Source organism: Andrographis paniculata, unplaced genomic scaffold (genome assembly GCF_009805555.1).
Source record: "Andrographis paniculata isolate CXL003 unplaced genomic scaffold, ASM980555v1 Contig57END, whole genome shotgun sequence".
Classification (NCBI taxonomy): domain Eukaryota; kingdom Viridiplantae; phylum Streptophyta; class Magnoliopsida; order Lamiales; family Acanthaceae; genus Andrographis; species Andrographis paniculata.
In genome coordinates this window covers 2,346,341-2,364,005 of record NW_026137592.1, presented here as the reverse complement: position 1 = coordinate 2,364,005, position 17,665 = coordinate 2,346,341, and the positions used below count along the sequence as shown (strand labels likewise).

General features: G+C 27.6%; 1 protein-coding gene across 1 annotated transcript; it reads right to left on the bottom strand.

Moving 5' to 3' along the window:
* Positions 1–8,642: 8,642 nt before the first annotated feature.
* On the bottom strand, positions 8,643–10,002 carry LOC127256829 (probable galacturonosyltransferase-like 1). The gene has a single exon (XM_051283044.1). The coding sequence runs from the start codon at positions 9,951–9,953 to the stop codon at positions 8,889–8,891; it is 1,065 nt and encodes a 354-aa protein (XP_051139001.1). The 5' UTR covers positions 9,954–10,002; the 3' UTR covers positions 8,643–8,888.
* Between the last annotated feature and the right edge of the window lie 7,663 nt (positions 10,003–17,665).

The window sequence follows — 17,665 nt, the reverse complement described above, 5'->3', positions numbered from 1 at the left end:
ATCTAATGCCTATGAAATCATTATTTATATCTCTTATATTGAGGTTTATACTCGGCTCACATGGTTACATACCGGTGTAGGTACCCTATATAAGATATTACGTACCTACAATAACAATCAAATATACTTCAGTTACGATTACATATGCTCTGGTAACCTATAACGGGAGAACATGCATTTTTGCTTAAAATATTCACTAAATGACAGTAACCATGAATGAATTCAACCATGGTAGTATTTCTCGTAACACTCCAAAGTGTATGGACAGATAAACAAATACATATTTACTATTAATGGTTAAGCAAATCATAAATAATTAGTTAATTTGTATGATAATATTTCAACCTTCACTTGTAAATGACTAAACAAGTCATGAGTAAGTAAATTAAATTATGTTGGTTGTTAGTATAAATGACTGATGTTATAAATTGAAATTCATTAGACTTATTACGATTAATTCACATTGTTTCATACACAACAGTATTTGGTGAGGAGCATACTTGCATAGCGCATGACTCAACTGGATAGGCAAATGCTCCAAGCGGGTCTGCCATACCCCAAACTCGCATGGTGTACAAAATCCTAGTAATTGTGTACCTTATGTAGTCTAACGTGTAACTGAACAACGTAATCTTATGGCAAGGTTTTCGAATTGTGTACCTTCATGGCTCCATTTAATGCATGTAAGGATTTAGCATATAACCTTCATAGATTCCGAAACAGATTAAGACTTAATCCTCATTTGTATGTTTCTAACGGATGTGACATGATCAACACAGTATGTTCGTGTACTTTATCACTGTGATTATTAATTATCAAGACCACACTGATATTGTTGGGACAGTAATACGCTACCACCAGATGTGCTTCGATAGATCAACTAAATACTCCCCCAGATAATTCGTGTGTCTCTATTCATTTATTTGAAACATGTGTCATTGAATTATCATACACAAAGGAGAACTATCACATACCCGTTGTTCATGTTCATATACCATCAGAATATCCAAATTATAACAACAGTTCTATACAATTTGAATCTTGCTATTGTATATTTACCTTCCACATTACATTTTTATCAATTATGCCAAATGTAATTACACACCAAAAAGGACGTTTAGATTAAGAACAAAAATTACACTTCTAAAGGCCTACAGTACCGCTGCTTTACAATTTCTTTTGTCGTGCCCGAGACAACCACAACGTCCATATTTTCGTGACTATTTTTTTTGCTGCGAGTCATAGCAGCAGTTCTTCAATTCACATTACAATAAGTCTTCTCCTTGGAAACAAAATCATGAATAACTCTGTCAAGCTACATCTCGATGTCTTCTCAACATTCTGCCAACTCATCGCCTTTCAAACTCTCTGCGCCTAACCGTGTCTCCCCACCGCTGCATAAACATTAGGAAGATAACACATACGTCTCATTATTCCGTTCCAATGTCACAACACCCGCTCCGCCACCACCTCCCTGTCGCCACAACACCCGCACATCAATGCCCTCCAACTCGCCGCCTCTTCCGACCTCAATGGCATCCTTTGAATCAATTTTGTTCCCTATCTGACAAGCCCTACCCGGCTTAAAAAAATTGACAATGCATTCAAAATGCTCGATCCTGGGCACAACGCCATACACATCTCGCAAAGTCCTCACCAAATCCAATCCTTTAATCGCCATATCCAAATATACACATGCCACGAGAGAAAAAGTAAACGTCACCCGATCGAGGTGAATTCCCGAGTCCTCCATCCTCAAAAACAAATTGACATCCTTTTTTTCCTGCAACATTTGTTGCAAGCCTGGAGATCATAGCGTTCCGTGTTATTATATCTCGTTCAGGCATTTCGTCGAACATCTTCTCAGCAGCACAAATGCAGCCATATTTCGAGTATATATTGATCAACACATTGCCCAATTTAATATTCGATCGAATCTCCAATTTCTCAAAAAATTATGAACCCAGACACAATCCCAACAATCTGTGTCTTAGTTTTGAAAAAAAAAACTGAAAAAAAAAGGTTAGGAATTGCGTTGAGTCTCATCTTATTTCAAAATTTGAGGATTTCATCCATAGCTCTTGTCTGATTTCCTGATTCTAACTCTATATCGGAAAAATCTATCACTACAACTATAAGGTTGTGCTTACTTGGTTCCGATGACATCGCTTAATTTTGACTTCCCGGCGGCTAGCCTCTATGGAAGAAAGAAGCGTATGCAGGATTTAAGTGGTTGCCAATATTGATTGATACCATGGTAAACTATCAAAAAATCAAGCGAGAGAAATCGAATAATCGTGTGAGGGTAATTAGGCGGAGGAAGAAGGGGATGAAAGTAAAAAAAAAGAAACAGGGAGTTAAAACAAATATTATATGTAAAGTAGGGATTGCAGTTCAAACAAATTTATGTAGGGACTGAATCTAAAGTTCATTATGCATATGGGGACTTTTATCCAATTATCCGAATAATTTAAACTATAATGCTCTATTAATTATTTTATGAAATTGAATTACCTTATTTAATTCATGAAGAATAATATATATCAAATTCAATAAGCTTATAATTATATAAACATTCCAAATAAATTACAGTCCGAGTTTTGTCTGTGTATGCCTCTGAAATCTATTTGTGTTTTATATCGATTAGAATCCTATTTGTGTTTGATTGCGCACGTTTTCGATACATATTCTTTTCGAGCAAAATCAAGTTAGTTTCTACCACACTACTTGAGTTTGAGGAGGAATGTTGAGATATTTTGAATTTGTATTTAGATTTAGTTTAATATTCACCCGTCCCACATAATTTGTCTCTATTTTCTATTTTCGTACGTCCCACATAACTTGTCATTTTCTTTTTTTTTAAAAAAAAAAATATGATTATCCACTTTAATCACATTTTATTTTAAATTTTATATATTTTTTTAATCTTAACTAAACTATTTACTTATCTTAATCTACAATTATTTTTACTAAATAATACTCTCTTCGTCCACAAACTAATGTCTTTAATAGGAAAGTCAAAAAATTATTGTCCTTTTTCTCTGTTTTATACATTGAATTTATTTTTATACCCTTATTTTATTTATCCTTTTTATTTCTATACACAAAGGACAAATTTGTCAATTTACAACAAAAAATTAATTACTTAAAAAAGCGTATAAATATCACTTAGGACATTAGAATTTGAACGGAGGAAGTAATTATTTTTACTAATAATTACCTACTAATTATACTATTTGTAATAGGCTCAAAATATATGGGACGGAGGAAGTATTTGTTTAGACTAATTTTGATTGGTTTATTTTAAATTTGATAGGTTTAGATTACAATTTGATTTTATCCCTAAATTGGGTTGTTTTGTTTAAAGTCTATCGAATTTGTTTCATGGTGCTTATATATAGGATCTTATTTTGATAATCAATAAGAATACAGTCTAATGAGTTTCACGTAAAATATTTTAACATGTAATTTATCTATGTCTTTTGTCTGTGATCAACTCCGACTTCCGATTTGAGTTTTGTCTGCAACCAGTCTGCATTTGACTATGATATCAATCAGTCTCATATGCATTTGATTCCAATTCCACCTACTTCCAACTCAGATTCCGTTCAAACAAACTCAAGTTATTTTCTACGACACTACTTGAGTTTGACGGGATGTTGAGATATTTTAGATTTAGATTTATTTTAATATTTATTTAGATTAGTTTGATTAATTTATTTTAGATTTGACAGATTTAAATTATACATAGATTAAGTTGTTCTGAGTCTATTCTTTCATAGTGCCAATATATATATATATGTTCTTATTTTGATGATTAATACAATCAAATTATGAGGTTTACGAAAATTAATTTTAACACAATGTTCTCGAAAAACGATCTCTTCCCGCATACAATAGAGATTATTCTCGCAAAATTCGAGTCGTTTCGTTACAACAACTATTGAATCGATCCTTCAGCCGATTATATAAAACCCTACTCCATAATTTTCATTTCATTGAAAAAGAATTGGATTTTGGAGGGAAAGAGCACCCAAATGATCGATTCAATAGTTTTTGTATTGAATCGATTCGAATTTTGTGAGAATAATGCCCGCGATCATGTGCGGGAAAGAGATCGTTTTTCGAGGACATTAAATCGGCAGCATCGGCAACTTTTTTGGATCCCTTCTTTAACATATATGTAGTTCATGTAAGGAGTAGTCGAATTGATGTGATGTAATAACTAGTGAATGTTTGATCATCGTTCAAATTTGTCCTTGTCAACATCTTATCGATTGAGTTTGTAATCCAAAAATTGTCCTAAGTGATTTTCGACTTTGAAACAATGCAAATAAAAATCCTATCCATGTCTACTTCAATTTGAAGTGATTTTTTTTTTTTTTTTTTATAAGTCATGATCAAAGTATAATATATATATATATATATATATAGTATAGGTTAAATTCAAAGATATTAAATAGCATTGCATCTAAGTTTCATTTTTATTTTGAAAAAAATTTGAAATAAAAATATAAAATTAGCAAATGGCCCCTACAACAGTTGTAACTGTGCAAGAATAGACCTCGACTTGGGCAATTCATCTAAATTGTAGCATAGCTTCTAAATTAAAAATAAATAAATAAATTATTTTTTAAATCCCTTATATAATATTATGAGCTCAAGTAATAAAATACAAGTGGGAGTATATAATGTATATTTACAAAGTGAGAGATTATTTGGATTAAAAAAAATTCTATATGTAACTATTTGAGTTATATACAGATTAAGCTTATTTAAAGTGATATATTAAATTTATTGGATTTAAATGTATTTAATTAGTACATATCTCCTATATGTCGAGTAAATTATTAATTGAATGATGATACCAATTAATAATGACGTATAAATACTCCAAATTTAGATGCAATATTCATTACTTTTCATATCCCATCATCAAAGTAACGACATAAAAGATTGCATCATAGGCTTGAAGATTTTTTTACAAAATTCTTCATAATTAGTAGATCCGAATCTAACTTTCGTAAGTAATCAGGTTAGATTTATTTACTTTATTTTTCATCTCAATTATTTCGACACAACAGATCTTGAGGTTAAAAGTTAAATTCCTCGCAAGTTCCACCATGTGTAATATATATATATATATAATCTACCGACAGTTTTTCCAAAATAAGTTCAATATCATAGAGTAAAATTTTTTCACTCTTTTTTTTTTTAAAAAAAAAAACAAACTATATACGGACAATTTTGTATATTCAAGTCTATGATCTTCACTTTCAAAGTTCTAACAGTGACAAGTCATTCTCAGGCATGTGTTAGTTCTTTATTTTATTTCTGCAAATATTATTATTATTATTATTATTATTATTATTATTATTATCTTTGGACAGTGACATCTATTTATGTCTCATAAGAAAAAATTGAAATGAATAAAGTTGTCAATAATAAAATGCAAGAAAAAGTGAAGAGTGGTGGGGAACATGAATTAATTGGATAGGATAGATGATTGTAAATCTACTTTCTCCCATGTGATCGCTACAAAAAAATTAGTATATTTGTAACGGAATTTCGTTCCTAAAGTTCACGTAGCTAACGTAATTTCATCTCTAATTCCGTCTCTAATATCATTAGTAACAGAAAAAGTGAATTTAGTAACAAAAAAATCTCGTTACAAAATTGATAATTTCTTGTAGTGGATGAAATCGATATATAAGATCATCATATTTAATCAAATTTATTAATTTAATAAAACTATTTTATCATATATTTTTTCATCCCATAATTGTATAATGAAGTGTTGTTATTGTTTTATTGGAATAATATATTTTGTTAATTATTTGATCTTGGTGCCTTAAAGCTAATTAATTAACATCCTTTGATGTGCCCTTCACATGGACTGAAAGCTGCCTTTCTTAGAGAGGTGTATTTTTCATTTCAATTTTTCATTTGAATAATAATTAGGATAAAATATTTTATAAGAAAAAAATAATATATTTGTAATTTTTTAATAAATAAACATCTATTTAGTAAATCCATAATATTGGACTTGATTATAAGATTTTCATGGCCATTTTAATAAGACGTGGAAGTTTGCATGGGAACAATATAACACACGATTTGCCTCGTAAGAAGTGGTCGAATTGATGTAATAAGATGACTAATGATTATAAAATCACTGGTTCAAATCTATCACGCTCCATTAAGGATTATCCATACACGTTCAAAGCGTAATAAGTTTTAAAAAATTTTAAATGATATTTTATGAGATAAAATATTATATATATATATATATATATACATATTTAAAGAGCATTAAAATTTTTGGGTAAATTATAGCAAACAAATCATGCGGTTAAAAAAGCATCGGGACGATTTCAATTCATGATCATATAATCACAAGTTTACATACTATGTCAATTCAATCAACCCTTAGTTAGCCGGAGACTAAATTTTATTATTATTATTTTTTAACGTGAGAATTTACTGCCGGTTATTTTTTTAGTACATTTTGGGCAAATTTTCGACAGAACCTAATAACTTGTAAACTAAATATGGCTAGATAAATCACACTAAACGAATCATGTGTGAATACAAAATTTGGGACTAAATTATTTTTTATTAATCATAGTGAATGTGATTGAAAGCATAAAGCATGTCATTGTTGGAAAGTATATATACACACATATATTTAAAATTTATAAGCACGATATTTTATGTTATTTTATTATTTAAATTTTCTGTGATTTTTGTTTTGAGTTTTTAAGAGTTGCGAAAGTGTATGTAGTACTGTGATATTGTTTGGAAAAAAAAATATTTTTTTATTAAATATATGAAGAAAAAAGAAGAAGATATTATTATTAAAAGTATGAAAAAAATAATATTGTAAATAGTGTAGACATTAAAAAGAATAAATTCAAATATTTATGCAAATAATATATAGCATATAAATAATTGGAGCAAACAACATATGCATTACAATTTATTTGTGCAACAATGGGTTTCTTATAAATATTATATATATAATATATATCCATTTATAAAACAAAATCAATAATTTAATATAAAATATTATTGTTTATATTATTACATAATTTCTTATATTTAATATAAAAAATATACATTAAAAAAAATGAATCCTTTCAATTTGAATTACTACAATAGATAATTCATCATAAAATAAGATTTGAAGTTGTCTTTGGGGTCAATACATTTAATAAAAGAAGAAAGTAGGCATAATATGATAATACAAAATGTTATGCATATTTTTATAATACATTATATAATTATATATAATATAATACTCCCTCCATCCAGGTACCATGTCCACGTTGCCGTTTCTGTCTGTCTCACATACCATGTCATTTTTTTTAAAATAATTACACACTTTAATCTCATTTTAAATTTTTTAATTTTTTTTAATTTTAATTAAACTAATTAGTTATCTTAATCTTAATTTATAATTATTTATATTATAGGATAATTATTTTCACTGATACATTTTAAATTATCTACTAATTACACCCCTCCTAAAAATACAGTGTCTACAGTGTAGCAGACACTGTATCTGGAACGGAGAGAGTATATTATTTGATTTCAAGATATTACAATATATAAATTAAATTGCACAATACATACTTTTATATGACACATTATATTATGCTATACTCTTTCCGTCTTAATTTAAATTATGTTTTTACCATTTTCGTCCATTAAATTCAAAAGTATCCATTTTTTTAAGACAAAATAACCATATATTATTATTAAAATATTTTTAACTTTTATTTAAATTACAACTACTATTACACATATAATTATGTTATAAATAAGGATAAAAAGCAAAAATATTCAAACTTCTTATATATTTTCATCGACCAATAAAATATTATTATTTTTTAATTTATTATAAAATTCATTGAATCTCTTTAAATGCGCTAAAGAGATTACGAAGCATGTGCAAATGTATTAATTATATGTATTAATTACATCAAATTACTACGATAGTAATTTTGACTCAATTAATATCCTAACTGCCGCAAAACATATTTAAAGCTCAATTTACATGGAGATTTCTAGAATTTCGAAGCTTAGATTTTTTTATTTTTTTTTTTAATAGTAAATGGATTTAAAGTAATATTATGTAAGAAAAATAATTATTTTATGTACTATCTTTTTTTTAAAAAAAATATTATTAATAAATAATATTTAATTCGTCTTTTAACAAACTATTTGTTTTTTCATTTTGGTCCCTCTATAAAAATATTTATTTTTTTTCTTAGTAACTGTACTATCTCCTTAACGTTACAAATATTTTTACGATTTATAATATATGACACAAATTTTATTACTTCTATATCATACCATATTAATAAAATTATTTTAATTATTTTAAATTTATTCATATTACACATCAATATAATACTAATATACTTTAAATTCTATGAAAAAATATATATATATATATATATATACATAGTAAAACTAATCCAAGTCCGTACCCCAGTACTCTGGAATTTTACAAATCACACCTTAATTTATAATGTCCACTAAAATTTCCAGGTCTTTTAGATCTATGGAATGTAATATAAATGTACTTTGGCAATAAAAAAAAATAAAATAATCGGACGCCGTTCTACAAAAAGACGCAGCTTAAAATAGAAAACATTACTATAAACAACAATTATTGTTATTTCTTTCCTCAAAAAATATCAATCAATAAATTTTCTGTACAAAATTAACAATAAAAATAATAATAAAACAGAAAAAATGATCTGAAGCACCACAGTGCAATTATTCCAAAAATCGAAACACTTACCAATACAAAAAAATAAAAAATAAAATTGCATCCTCCTCTGTATATCATATATATACAATTCTCGGGTCGGGTCGGGTTAAGAGTCGAAGGAATATTTGGGTTTGAGCAGATCGTAGGGGGCCCAGAGGGCGTCCAGAGGGCAGGGGCGGCTGGCGTCGAGCCGAGCCCACGGCTTGCCTTTGCCGCTCCAATGGAGGAGGCTGACGGGGCCGGGATGCAAGTCCCGGCAAAGTCCCCGAAAATTGTCGCCGCCGAGGCCGTGCTGGTTCCAGCGGTGGTCGACGGCGGCGATTTTTCCGGCGAACACCAGCAGGAACGGCGGGAGGGATCCTAATTCGTAGATCCTCATACGCTTTTGGAGCTCCATCCATTCCTCGATCTTTGTCGTGTAGCCGCCGGCGCGCCACCGCGCCAGGTCGATGACCATGACGCCGGTGTTGAAGTAGCAGGCGCGGCGGTTGGAGAAGGTGAGGGAGAGGGAAGGGCTGGACCAGAAGGTCGGTGTGAAGTAGGAGGTGAAATTGGCGTTGCAGTATTCCGGCGCCGCCAGGACGAGGTCGCCGGCGAGAGGGATTCCGGCGAGCTTGGCGATGTCGTCGACGAGGACCAGGTCGGAGTCCAGGTAGACGACGCGGCGGACGCACGGCGGCAGGAGGTCGGCGAGGTAGCTCCGGGCATAGTTCAGCGGGCAGTCGAGAGCTGACCGGATCGACGTCGAGATCAGCCCCGCCACCGCCGCGTCGTGGAACGGGTAGATCTCGAAATCCAGGTACGGAAACGAGCCGCCGATGGTGGCGCGTAGACGCGACGCGTCCGCCGACGCCGACGCCACGAAGTGGAAGAACACGTCCTGCGGGCACGCCGTGTGCTGCAGAATCGACAGCACCGCCGCCATCGACCCGCGGATGTACGCCGCGTCCAGCGTCATCGCCACATGGATGACGCCGGCGGCGCACACGAGGGTTTGGGTGTCGCCGGCGGCGGGGTTTCTGTCGGGACGCCGGGCGCATTCCGGCGAGTTGTAGAATTTCGGCGCTTCTCTGAATTGCTGCTCAGGAATCGCCGATCGGACATTTCCGATGATGAATAGAACGGCGACGGCGGCGGAGAGTAGCGGCGGCGGCGCCGATGGCAGAATCATTAGGAGGGATTTTGGGTTTTTTTTTTTTTTTTTTAAGATTGGAAGAGAAATAGCGAAAGGGGTTTTATTGCATATGAACGGTGGATTGAGTTTGAAGTTAGAACACGCGGTTTCGGGAACATTAAAAAATTAATAATAATAATAATAATAATGAAAAATGAAAAATTATTAATAATAATAATAATAATAATAATAATAATAATAATAATAATAATAATAATAATAATAATAATAATAATGAAAAATGAAAAAGGAATGTACAGCTGGATGTGGTGAGGTGTGTGTAAGTCAAATATTCATACACCAACACCGTCTCCTGTGTTCGATTCAGACATGTTCTCCATTTACATATAAGTTTTAGGATTTTTTAAAATTACTTATAAAAAAAAAGTATAATTAGTAAATAATAAAAATATATATTAATAAAAATAATTATTATATAATAAAAATAAATTAAAATAATTAATTAATTTAATTAAAATTTTATAAATTATAAATTTAAAATTTTATAAGTGGACGGACAAGTATAATGTTTTGTTTATTGAATGTGATATTTATGTCAAAATATTATATTTATGAATAATATCAAAAATTTTAAAACTATATGTATAAATAGAATTATAGAAAGGTCCATTTAGGGTGTGTTTGGTTGTTCTTTAAAATTAAAATGAATGTTATTCACATAATTTTTAATAAAAATATATTATTATATATTATGAAAGAACACATCAGAAGACTATTTAAATTTAAACTCAAATAAATATTATATTTCAAATTTATTTTAAACCACAATCAAATAAACGTTCGTTGTTTTGAGAAGAAAAAAATATTTAGTAATACTATAATGAAATCAAACATTAGGAAAAAAAAATGTTCTCATTCATTTATGAATAATGTCGGATGAAATTTTCGAATGTTTTTATTTCTTTCTTTGATTTTGGGTTCTTTTTATTAATTATTTCCATTTTGTTCATCACATGATTATTACTACTATATTCATGGTATTAAATCGATTGAGGAAATTTAAAAGCAAGAACTTTAATTAAAATTTCCTTTAATGCACTCATAAATGTTATATTGATTTTGTGTTGGGAAAATTATATTATATCTATGGTTTTTATTAAAAAAATTTGGATGTATTTGTTTTGTGAGATTGTTGGAAAAGAAATTTTTTTACGTAAAATATAACGAATCGTGTATGAAATATAAAAATATAATAATGAATGTGTGTAGTATATTAATTTTAAAAAAACACGTGCGAAAAAAAGAAAGAACAAAGCCTTTATTCTTTTCATTTAGTTGAAAATTACATAATCTATCTGTATTTAGTAAAAGTCGGCAAATTTCTATATATTAAAATTTAATGATAAATATATATCATACGCACTCGAATATAAATATGTTTCGACTATTAATATTGCAATGAGATTGCATATTGACTCTACATAATCATCGATTACAATTGTAGTTCTAAGTTTTGGGATAATATTCACAGTGTGTTTGTTTGGGGTTTGAATTTTGAGTTGAGATTTGAATAGTAAAAATTTTGAATTTGAATAGTTGTATGATGTTATATAAATAGGTGCTGATGTGATATAAATAGGTGCTGATGTGATATTTTGAATGTATAATTGATTTTTAGTATAATATAAAAAATAAAAAATAGGTATTTGATTTGATGTTTTTGGGAAAAAAAAATGGGATGAATAGTAGATTAAAAATACAATCCCCAAACAAACACACCCTTAGTAAATTATTTAAAATTACAATCTATTGAAGATTAGAGATATAATTTGTTAGCATGCAAACTCAAGTCTTACATTAGAATATTAAAAAAATATTCAAAAATAAATATGTGTGAGCTCGGCCGAAAAAACAAAAAATAAAATTATATTAGTGTTAAAGTTGATTCGACTCTAATAGAAATGTATGGAATAAGGATAGATTTCTAATAAATTTTTAAATGAATAGAAAATTAATTATTTTATGTAAATTAGAGGTGTGGTATAAAGTAATTCCTCACTTGCATTATTCAAATATTTTTATTTATTTTTTATTACCGTTGGTATTAGAGTTAAATCGAAAATCTTTGTATTTATCTGTGGAGTTGGTATACAATTTTAACAAACTCGACTAGCAGATTATGATTTTACAGAATAATAAAAAATTGAATAGTAAAAAACTGTATCAAAATCACAAAACAACACAACCTCAATGTTTTTAATTAATTTTTTCTTTTTTTTTATATTAGTAATAAAGAAACACATATGATAATATAAACAATATTTTATATTGAATTATTGATTTTTTAAAATAGATGTAATATATTATATAGATTGTATAAGTATATTTATATATTATATTTCTTTTTAATATTAACTATTTGGTAAATACATCCATAATAATAATAATAATAATAATAATAATACACCCATGTGTTTATTTGAGGTTTTATTTTTATTTTTTACTATTCAATCTATATATTCTCTATTAATTTTTTTTTTTCACTTATAAAATATATATCAAATAATTATGATTTCAATCAAAATTTAAGTTTTTAAAAAATCCAAAGAAACTTGTAGGTTATGTTTGGTTTTAGTTTCAGTTCATACAATTTTTGATAAAAATACATACTTCCTTCGTCCTTTAATAATCTATATATTTTTCTCATTTTTTTTTTTAGTAATTGTACAGTCTACCTAACATTACAAATATCTTTCCAATTTACAATATATTACACAAATGTTATTACATTTATATCATATAATACTAATATAATTAATTTAGTCCTTTTACCTTTATTTCTACTTTATCTAAGACGGAGGGAGTATATATTTTTTTATAAAATATGACATTAAAATATTATTTAAATATATTAACTCAAACTCAAATAAAAATCAAACAATACCACAGCCTTACATGGTGACATGTTCTAGATGTATTTTTAAAAATTGACATGTTGTGTGCTAACAAACAGGAATATTATTTGACATTTTAAATATAAAATATGTTTAGGGTTGAAAAAAGGGAGTTCCAAACAAACCTATTTCCGGATCAGTCAACCAAGAAATTCCAAAATAATCGTCAAAATATTTAAACTAAAAATAAATAAATAAATAAAATAATAAAAATAATTTAAAATAAAGATGAAATCAAGAAGTACGGACAGGAAGCATCCCATAAACTTCCTCAAAAATTCAGTACCAACTTTTCCTTACATTGGTAGCACACGCTTTCACTTCATACTATATTTGGGTCCCACATTTTTAGATAAATATGGTATGTTTCTTTAGACGGGTTTGAAAAAAATTTAATTTGAATTTGATGTTAAAATAACATATGATTAGATATTTTGTGAGAGAAAAAAAATTATTTTTCGAGAAATACAGAGTCCAAATAGTAAAAATTTTAAATTTTGGGCAAACGAAACATACTCCCTCTGTCCCGTTACAATAGTCATGTTTATCATTTTTGTCGATCCCAAAATAATAATCTTGTTTTCATAAATAACCATATCGCCATAAAACTACCCCTATTTTTTTATTTTTATTACACAATTATCACTATTTTTTATACTAATATACTTACAATGGCAAAAAAAATTTTTATCCATACTTTTCATCAACTATCAATATAATATCAATATTCTTTCAATCCCGTACATAACCCAATTAAAATTATATTTATGGACGGAAGAGTATGTTTTTTTGTTTTATCTTTTCAATAATTAATAAAATAATATAAATAAAGTAGATTGTTCGTTGCGGTCTCTTCATCAAGTATGATATTTCATCTGCTTTCATGTTGACATATATATATATATATATATTACTTAAATTTTTCGATCAACATTAATTTTCAATTTCGATTTCTAAATATAATACTTTTTCTGTTCTATTTATAATATTCAATTTTTTATTTAAGTTCGTCCTACTTATTTTGCATTTTTTTAAAAAAATAATAAAATTATACACTTTAATTTTATTTAAAATTTTTAAATTTATAACATTTTTAAATTTTTATTAGATCAATTATTTATTTTAATATTAATCTATAATTATTTTTATTATACTATAATTATTTTAATTAATATATTTTTAATTATTTTACTAATTATACTCCGTATCTACAGTAAAATAAACATAATTGCCGAAACGGAGAGAATAATAAGCAATTTAAAATACTTTTTATAAAAGTAAAAAAAAAAATTCAAATACTTAATACAAAAAGTAAAATATATATATATATTTAACTTAAAATAATATATTTTATATTTTTTACACAATTTCTTATCCCTCACACCAAAAATCAATTCTATCTAAAAACAGTAGTTAAATATTATAAGAAGTAATAATATTTTATTATTAAAATAGAATAAATATAAAATAAAGTAAATATATTATAGAAAATTTGTTAAAAAATGATTTAAAAATAGTAATAAGTAAAAAAAGTAAAAAAAAAAATTTATTATTACTCCTCCGTTTATCAAATTGTGTGTTTATTTGATCGGACACAAGTTTTAAGAAAAATAAGTAAATATAGAATTATTTTTTTGAGTAAAAAAAAATAGAAAAAATGATATTTTTTACTAGAATAGAAAAACGAGAAAAAAATTTAGATGACAATAAAAATAAAATAAAATAAAAATAAATTTGGACGAATGATGAAATATTTATTAACATAAGAGTGATAAAATTATAAAATCGACTAATGTTTGAAGTTTGTTGACAATTGGGATAAGTGTGGAGGGCTTCTAAAAACGACGCCGTATCTTTGGGTAGCTGTCACTTCATTTTCATTTGTTGCCACCTTTCTTCTATAATACTTTTTATTAGTATTTACTTCCAAATAAAAATTGCAATCTTGTAACATAATTAAAACATGGTTAGGAAATGTTATTTATTCACAAGCCCAACACTTGTGGCCTTATTCTAATGCTTAGCACCAAAGGTTTGAAATAATTACTTTTTGAAATAATTTTTTTTTAATTTTTTTTTATGTTTTAATAGTTTTTTTTTTTTTTTTTTAAGCTATATATAAAAAATAAATATATTTGTAACTTTAGAGGTTTAGAAATTGAAATTTTAAAATTTATTCTCAGTTTGGACATATTTAAGTCAAATATGTTAAATAAGGATATTAAGGGGTTAGACGCAGAGTTTATGAAACCACGAGGGAGTTTGACGCAATTTTAAAAATATGAAAATTAGCGCGGAAAAAATTGCAGTTAATAAATAATGTTTTCGATAAAAAAAATGTATAAAGATTTTTTTTTTTTTATCATGTGGGGTAAACCTCCGGCCGAACCTAATACCCCCGACGGAAAAGACACACTAGACGAACCATATGTGGTAGGTGGTGTGGACCTGAGGCGTCGGGGGTTTGAATCTATAACCTCACAGTCACAAGTCCAACCCCTACACCACCAGGTCATCCCTGACGGGACAAGATGTTTTTTTTATATGATGTGGATGTGGGTGGGCAATTATGTTGATTAATATTGATTCTAAGATATATTAATAAGAGAGGCCCAAATTGAGTATCAAAATAATTCGGCCCAATTTTAAGGACAGCATTGAAGTTGGACACTAAGAGTGGGCCGGGTCAGCCCTATATATTTATTTTATTTTTTTGGGTTTTGTTACTTACAATATTTAGTTATTAGAATATTTTATTATTTTATTTTGTAATTGTTGAAACTTGAATTTGATTAGCTCTCTACCCAACTCGAAACTAAAGCGAAAGGGCTATTTCAATTGGCATGGTCCATTTTGGGCTTATCCTAATTAAAAACAAATAGGCTTAGAGTTTAGGGTGTTTTGGGTACTCATAAATAGATAGCTATGGTTCTATCGTATGATTGTAATTCTCTAAATCAATATAATAAAATCTTTCCGGTTCTTACCATGGACGTAGGTTGACACGCTGTCATCGAACCAATCGAACCAAGTAAAACATCTGTGGTCTTTATTTACTATCTTTTTCATTTTAAAATATAATTTCATTAAACTCTATAAAAAAAACAAGCAATAACTTAGATAAAAATAGTATAATAATAATAATAAAATCTCAAGTATTGAATAAAAGTTTACCAGTTCAGTATTGTAATTTTAAATAGGATTAATTCATTTGACAATAAAATTAACAACACTATTTTATATGTTACGCTACTTAATATAAAATTTAATTTTGAAAAGTACTCTACGTTATCACAAAAAATCAAACTATTAATAACATAGTTCGAAAATACTCCCTCCGCTCCCGATATGATGTTTATTTTACTGTAGATATAGAAATTTATAAATGATATAATTAATAAATAATTAAAAATATATTAATAAAAATAATTATAAATTAACATTAAAATAACTAATTAATATGCTTAAAATCAAATAAATTTAAAAGTAAATATTTTAAAATAAAATTAAAATATATAATTCTTTTTAGAAATGAAAAATGACAAAATAAATTGATCGAACGAAAATGAAAAAATAGAGATAATAAGTAGGACGGGGGAGAATATAATATATATATGTATATATATATAAGATTTAACATAAATTTATATTCCTTCCGTCCCATGTAATATGAGTGTATTACCGTAGACACGAGAATTTAGGTAAAGTATAATTAGTAAATAATCAAGGAGTATATTAGTAAAAATAATTATAAATTAAAATTAAAATAAGTAAATAGTTTTATTAAAATTAAGAAAATTATAAAATTTAAAATTTAAAATGCGATTAAAGTGCATAATTATATTTTCAAAAATAAAAAGGACAAGTTATGTGGGACGAACGAAAATAGAAAATAGAGACAAATTATGTGGGATTGAAGAGTATTATATATATATATATATATATAAATAGATATATATTTATAATGGCGCGATTCCCAAGCTATACTGTTTAATCATTCTCATGTTAAGGAAATATTAACAATTGATCTTTTAGGGTGTGTTTTTTTTGGGGTTTGGATTTTGAGTTGGGATTTGAATAGTAAAAATTTTGAATTTGAATAGTTGTATGATGTGATATAAATAGGGGTTGATGTGATGTTTTGAATGTAGAATTGATTTTTAGTATAATATAAAAAATAAAAAATAAGTGTTTGATTTGATGTTTTTAGGAGGAAAAAATGGAATGAATAGTAGAAATCCAACAAAATCTTTCAAACAAACACACCCTTAATATATTTGTTTATAATAATTAAATATATAAAAATTCATATAGGTCAACCATATATACAATAATTGCATATAAATTATTCGTCGTCATCAGACGAAGGATGTGTTTGTTTGTGATTTTCAAACTTAAAATTCTATTGTTCAAAGAAATAATATTTACTCCCTCGGTCCCATGTAATATGAGCTTATTATTATAGATACGGAAAATTTAGGTAAATTATAATTAGTAAGTAATTAAAAAGTATAATAATAATAAAAATTATTATAGATTAAGATAACTAAATAATTTAGTTAAGATTGAAAAAATTATGAAATATAAAATTTAAAATGTGATTAGAGTGTATAATCATATTTCCAAAAAAAAAAAAAAAAGAACAAATTATGTGGGACGAACAAAAATAAAAAATATTAACAAATTACGTGGGATGAATGAAGTATTATATTATGTATGATGTCGATGGTGGCTAAAGGTAATAAAGATTCATATCAATGCTACATCTTGAAAAGAGGATTCTTGTTTGGTTGC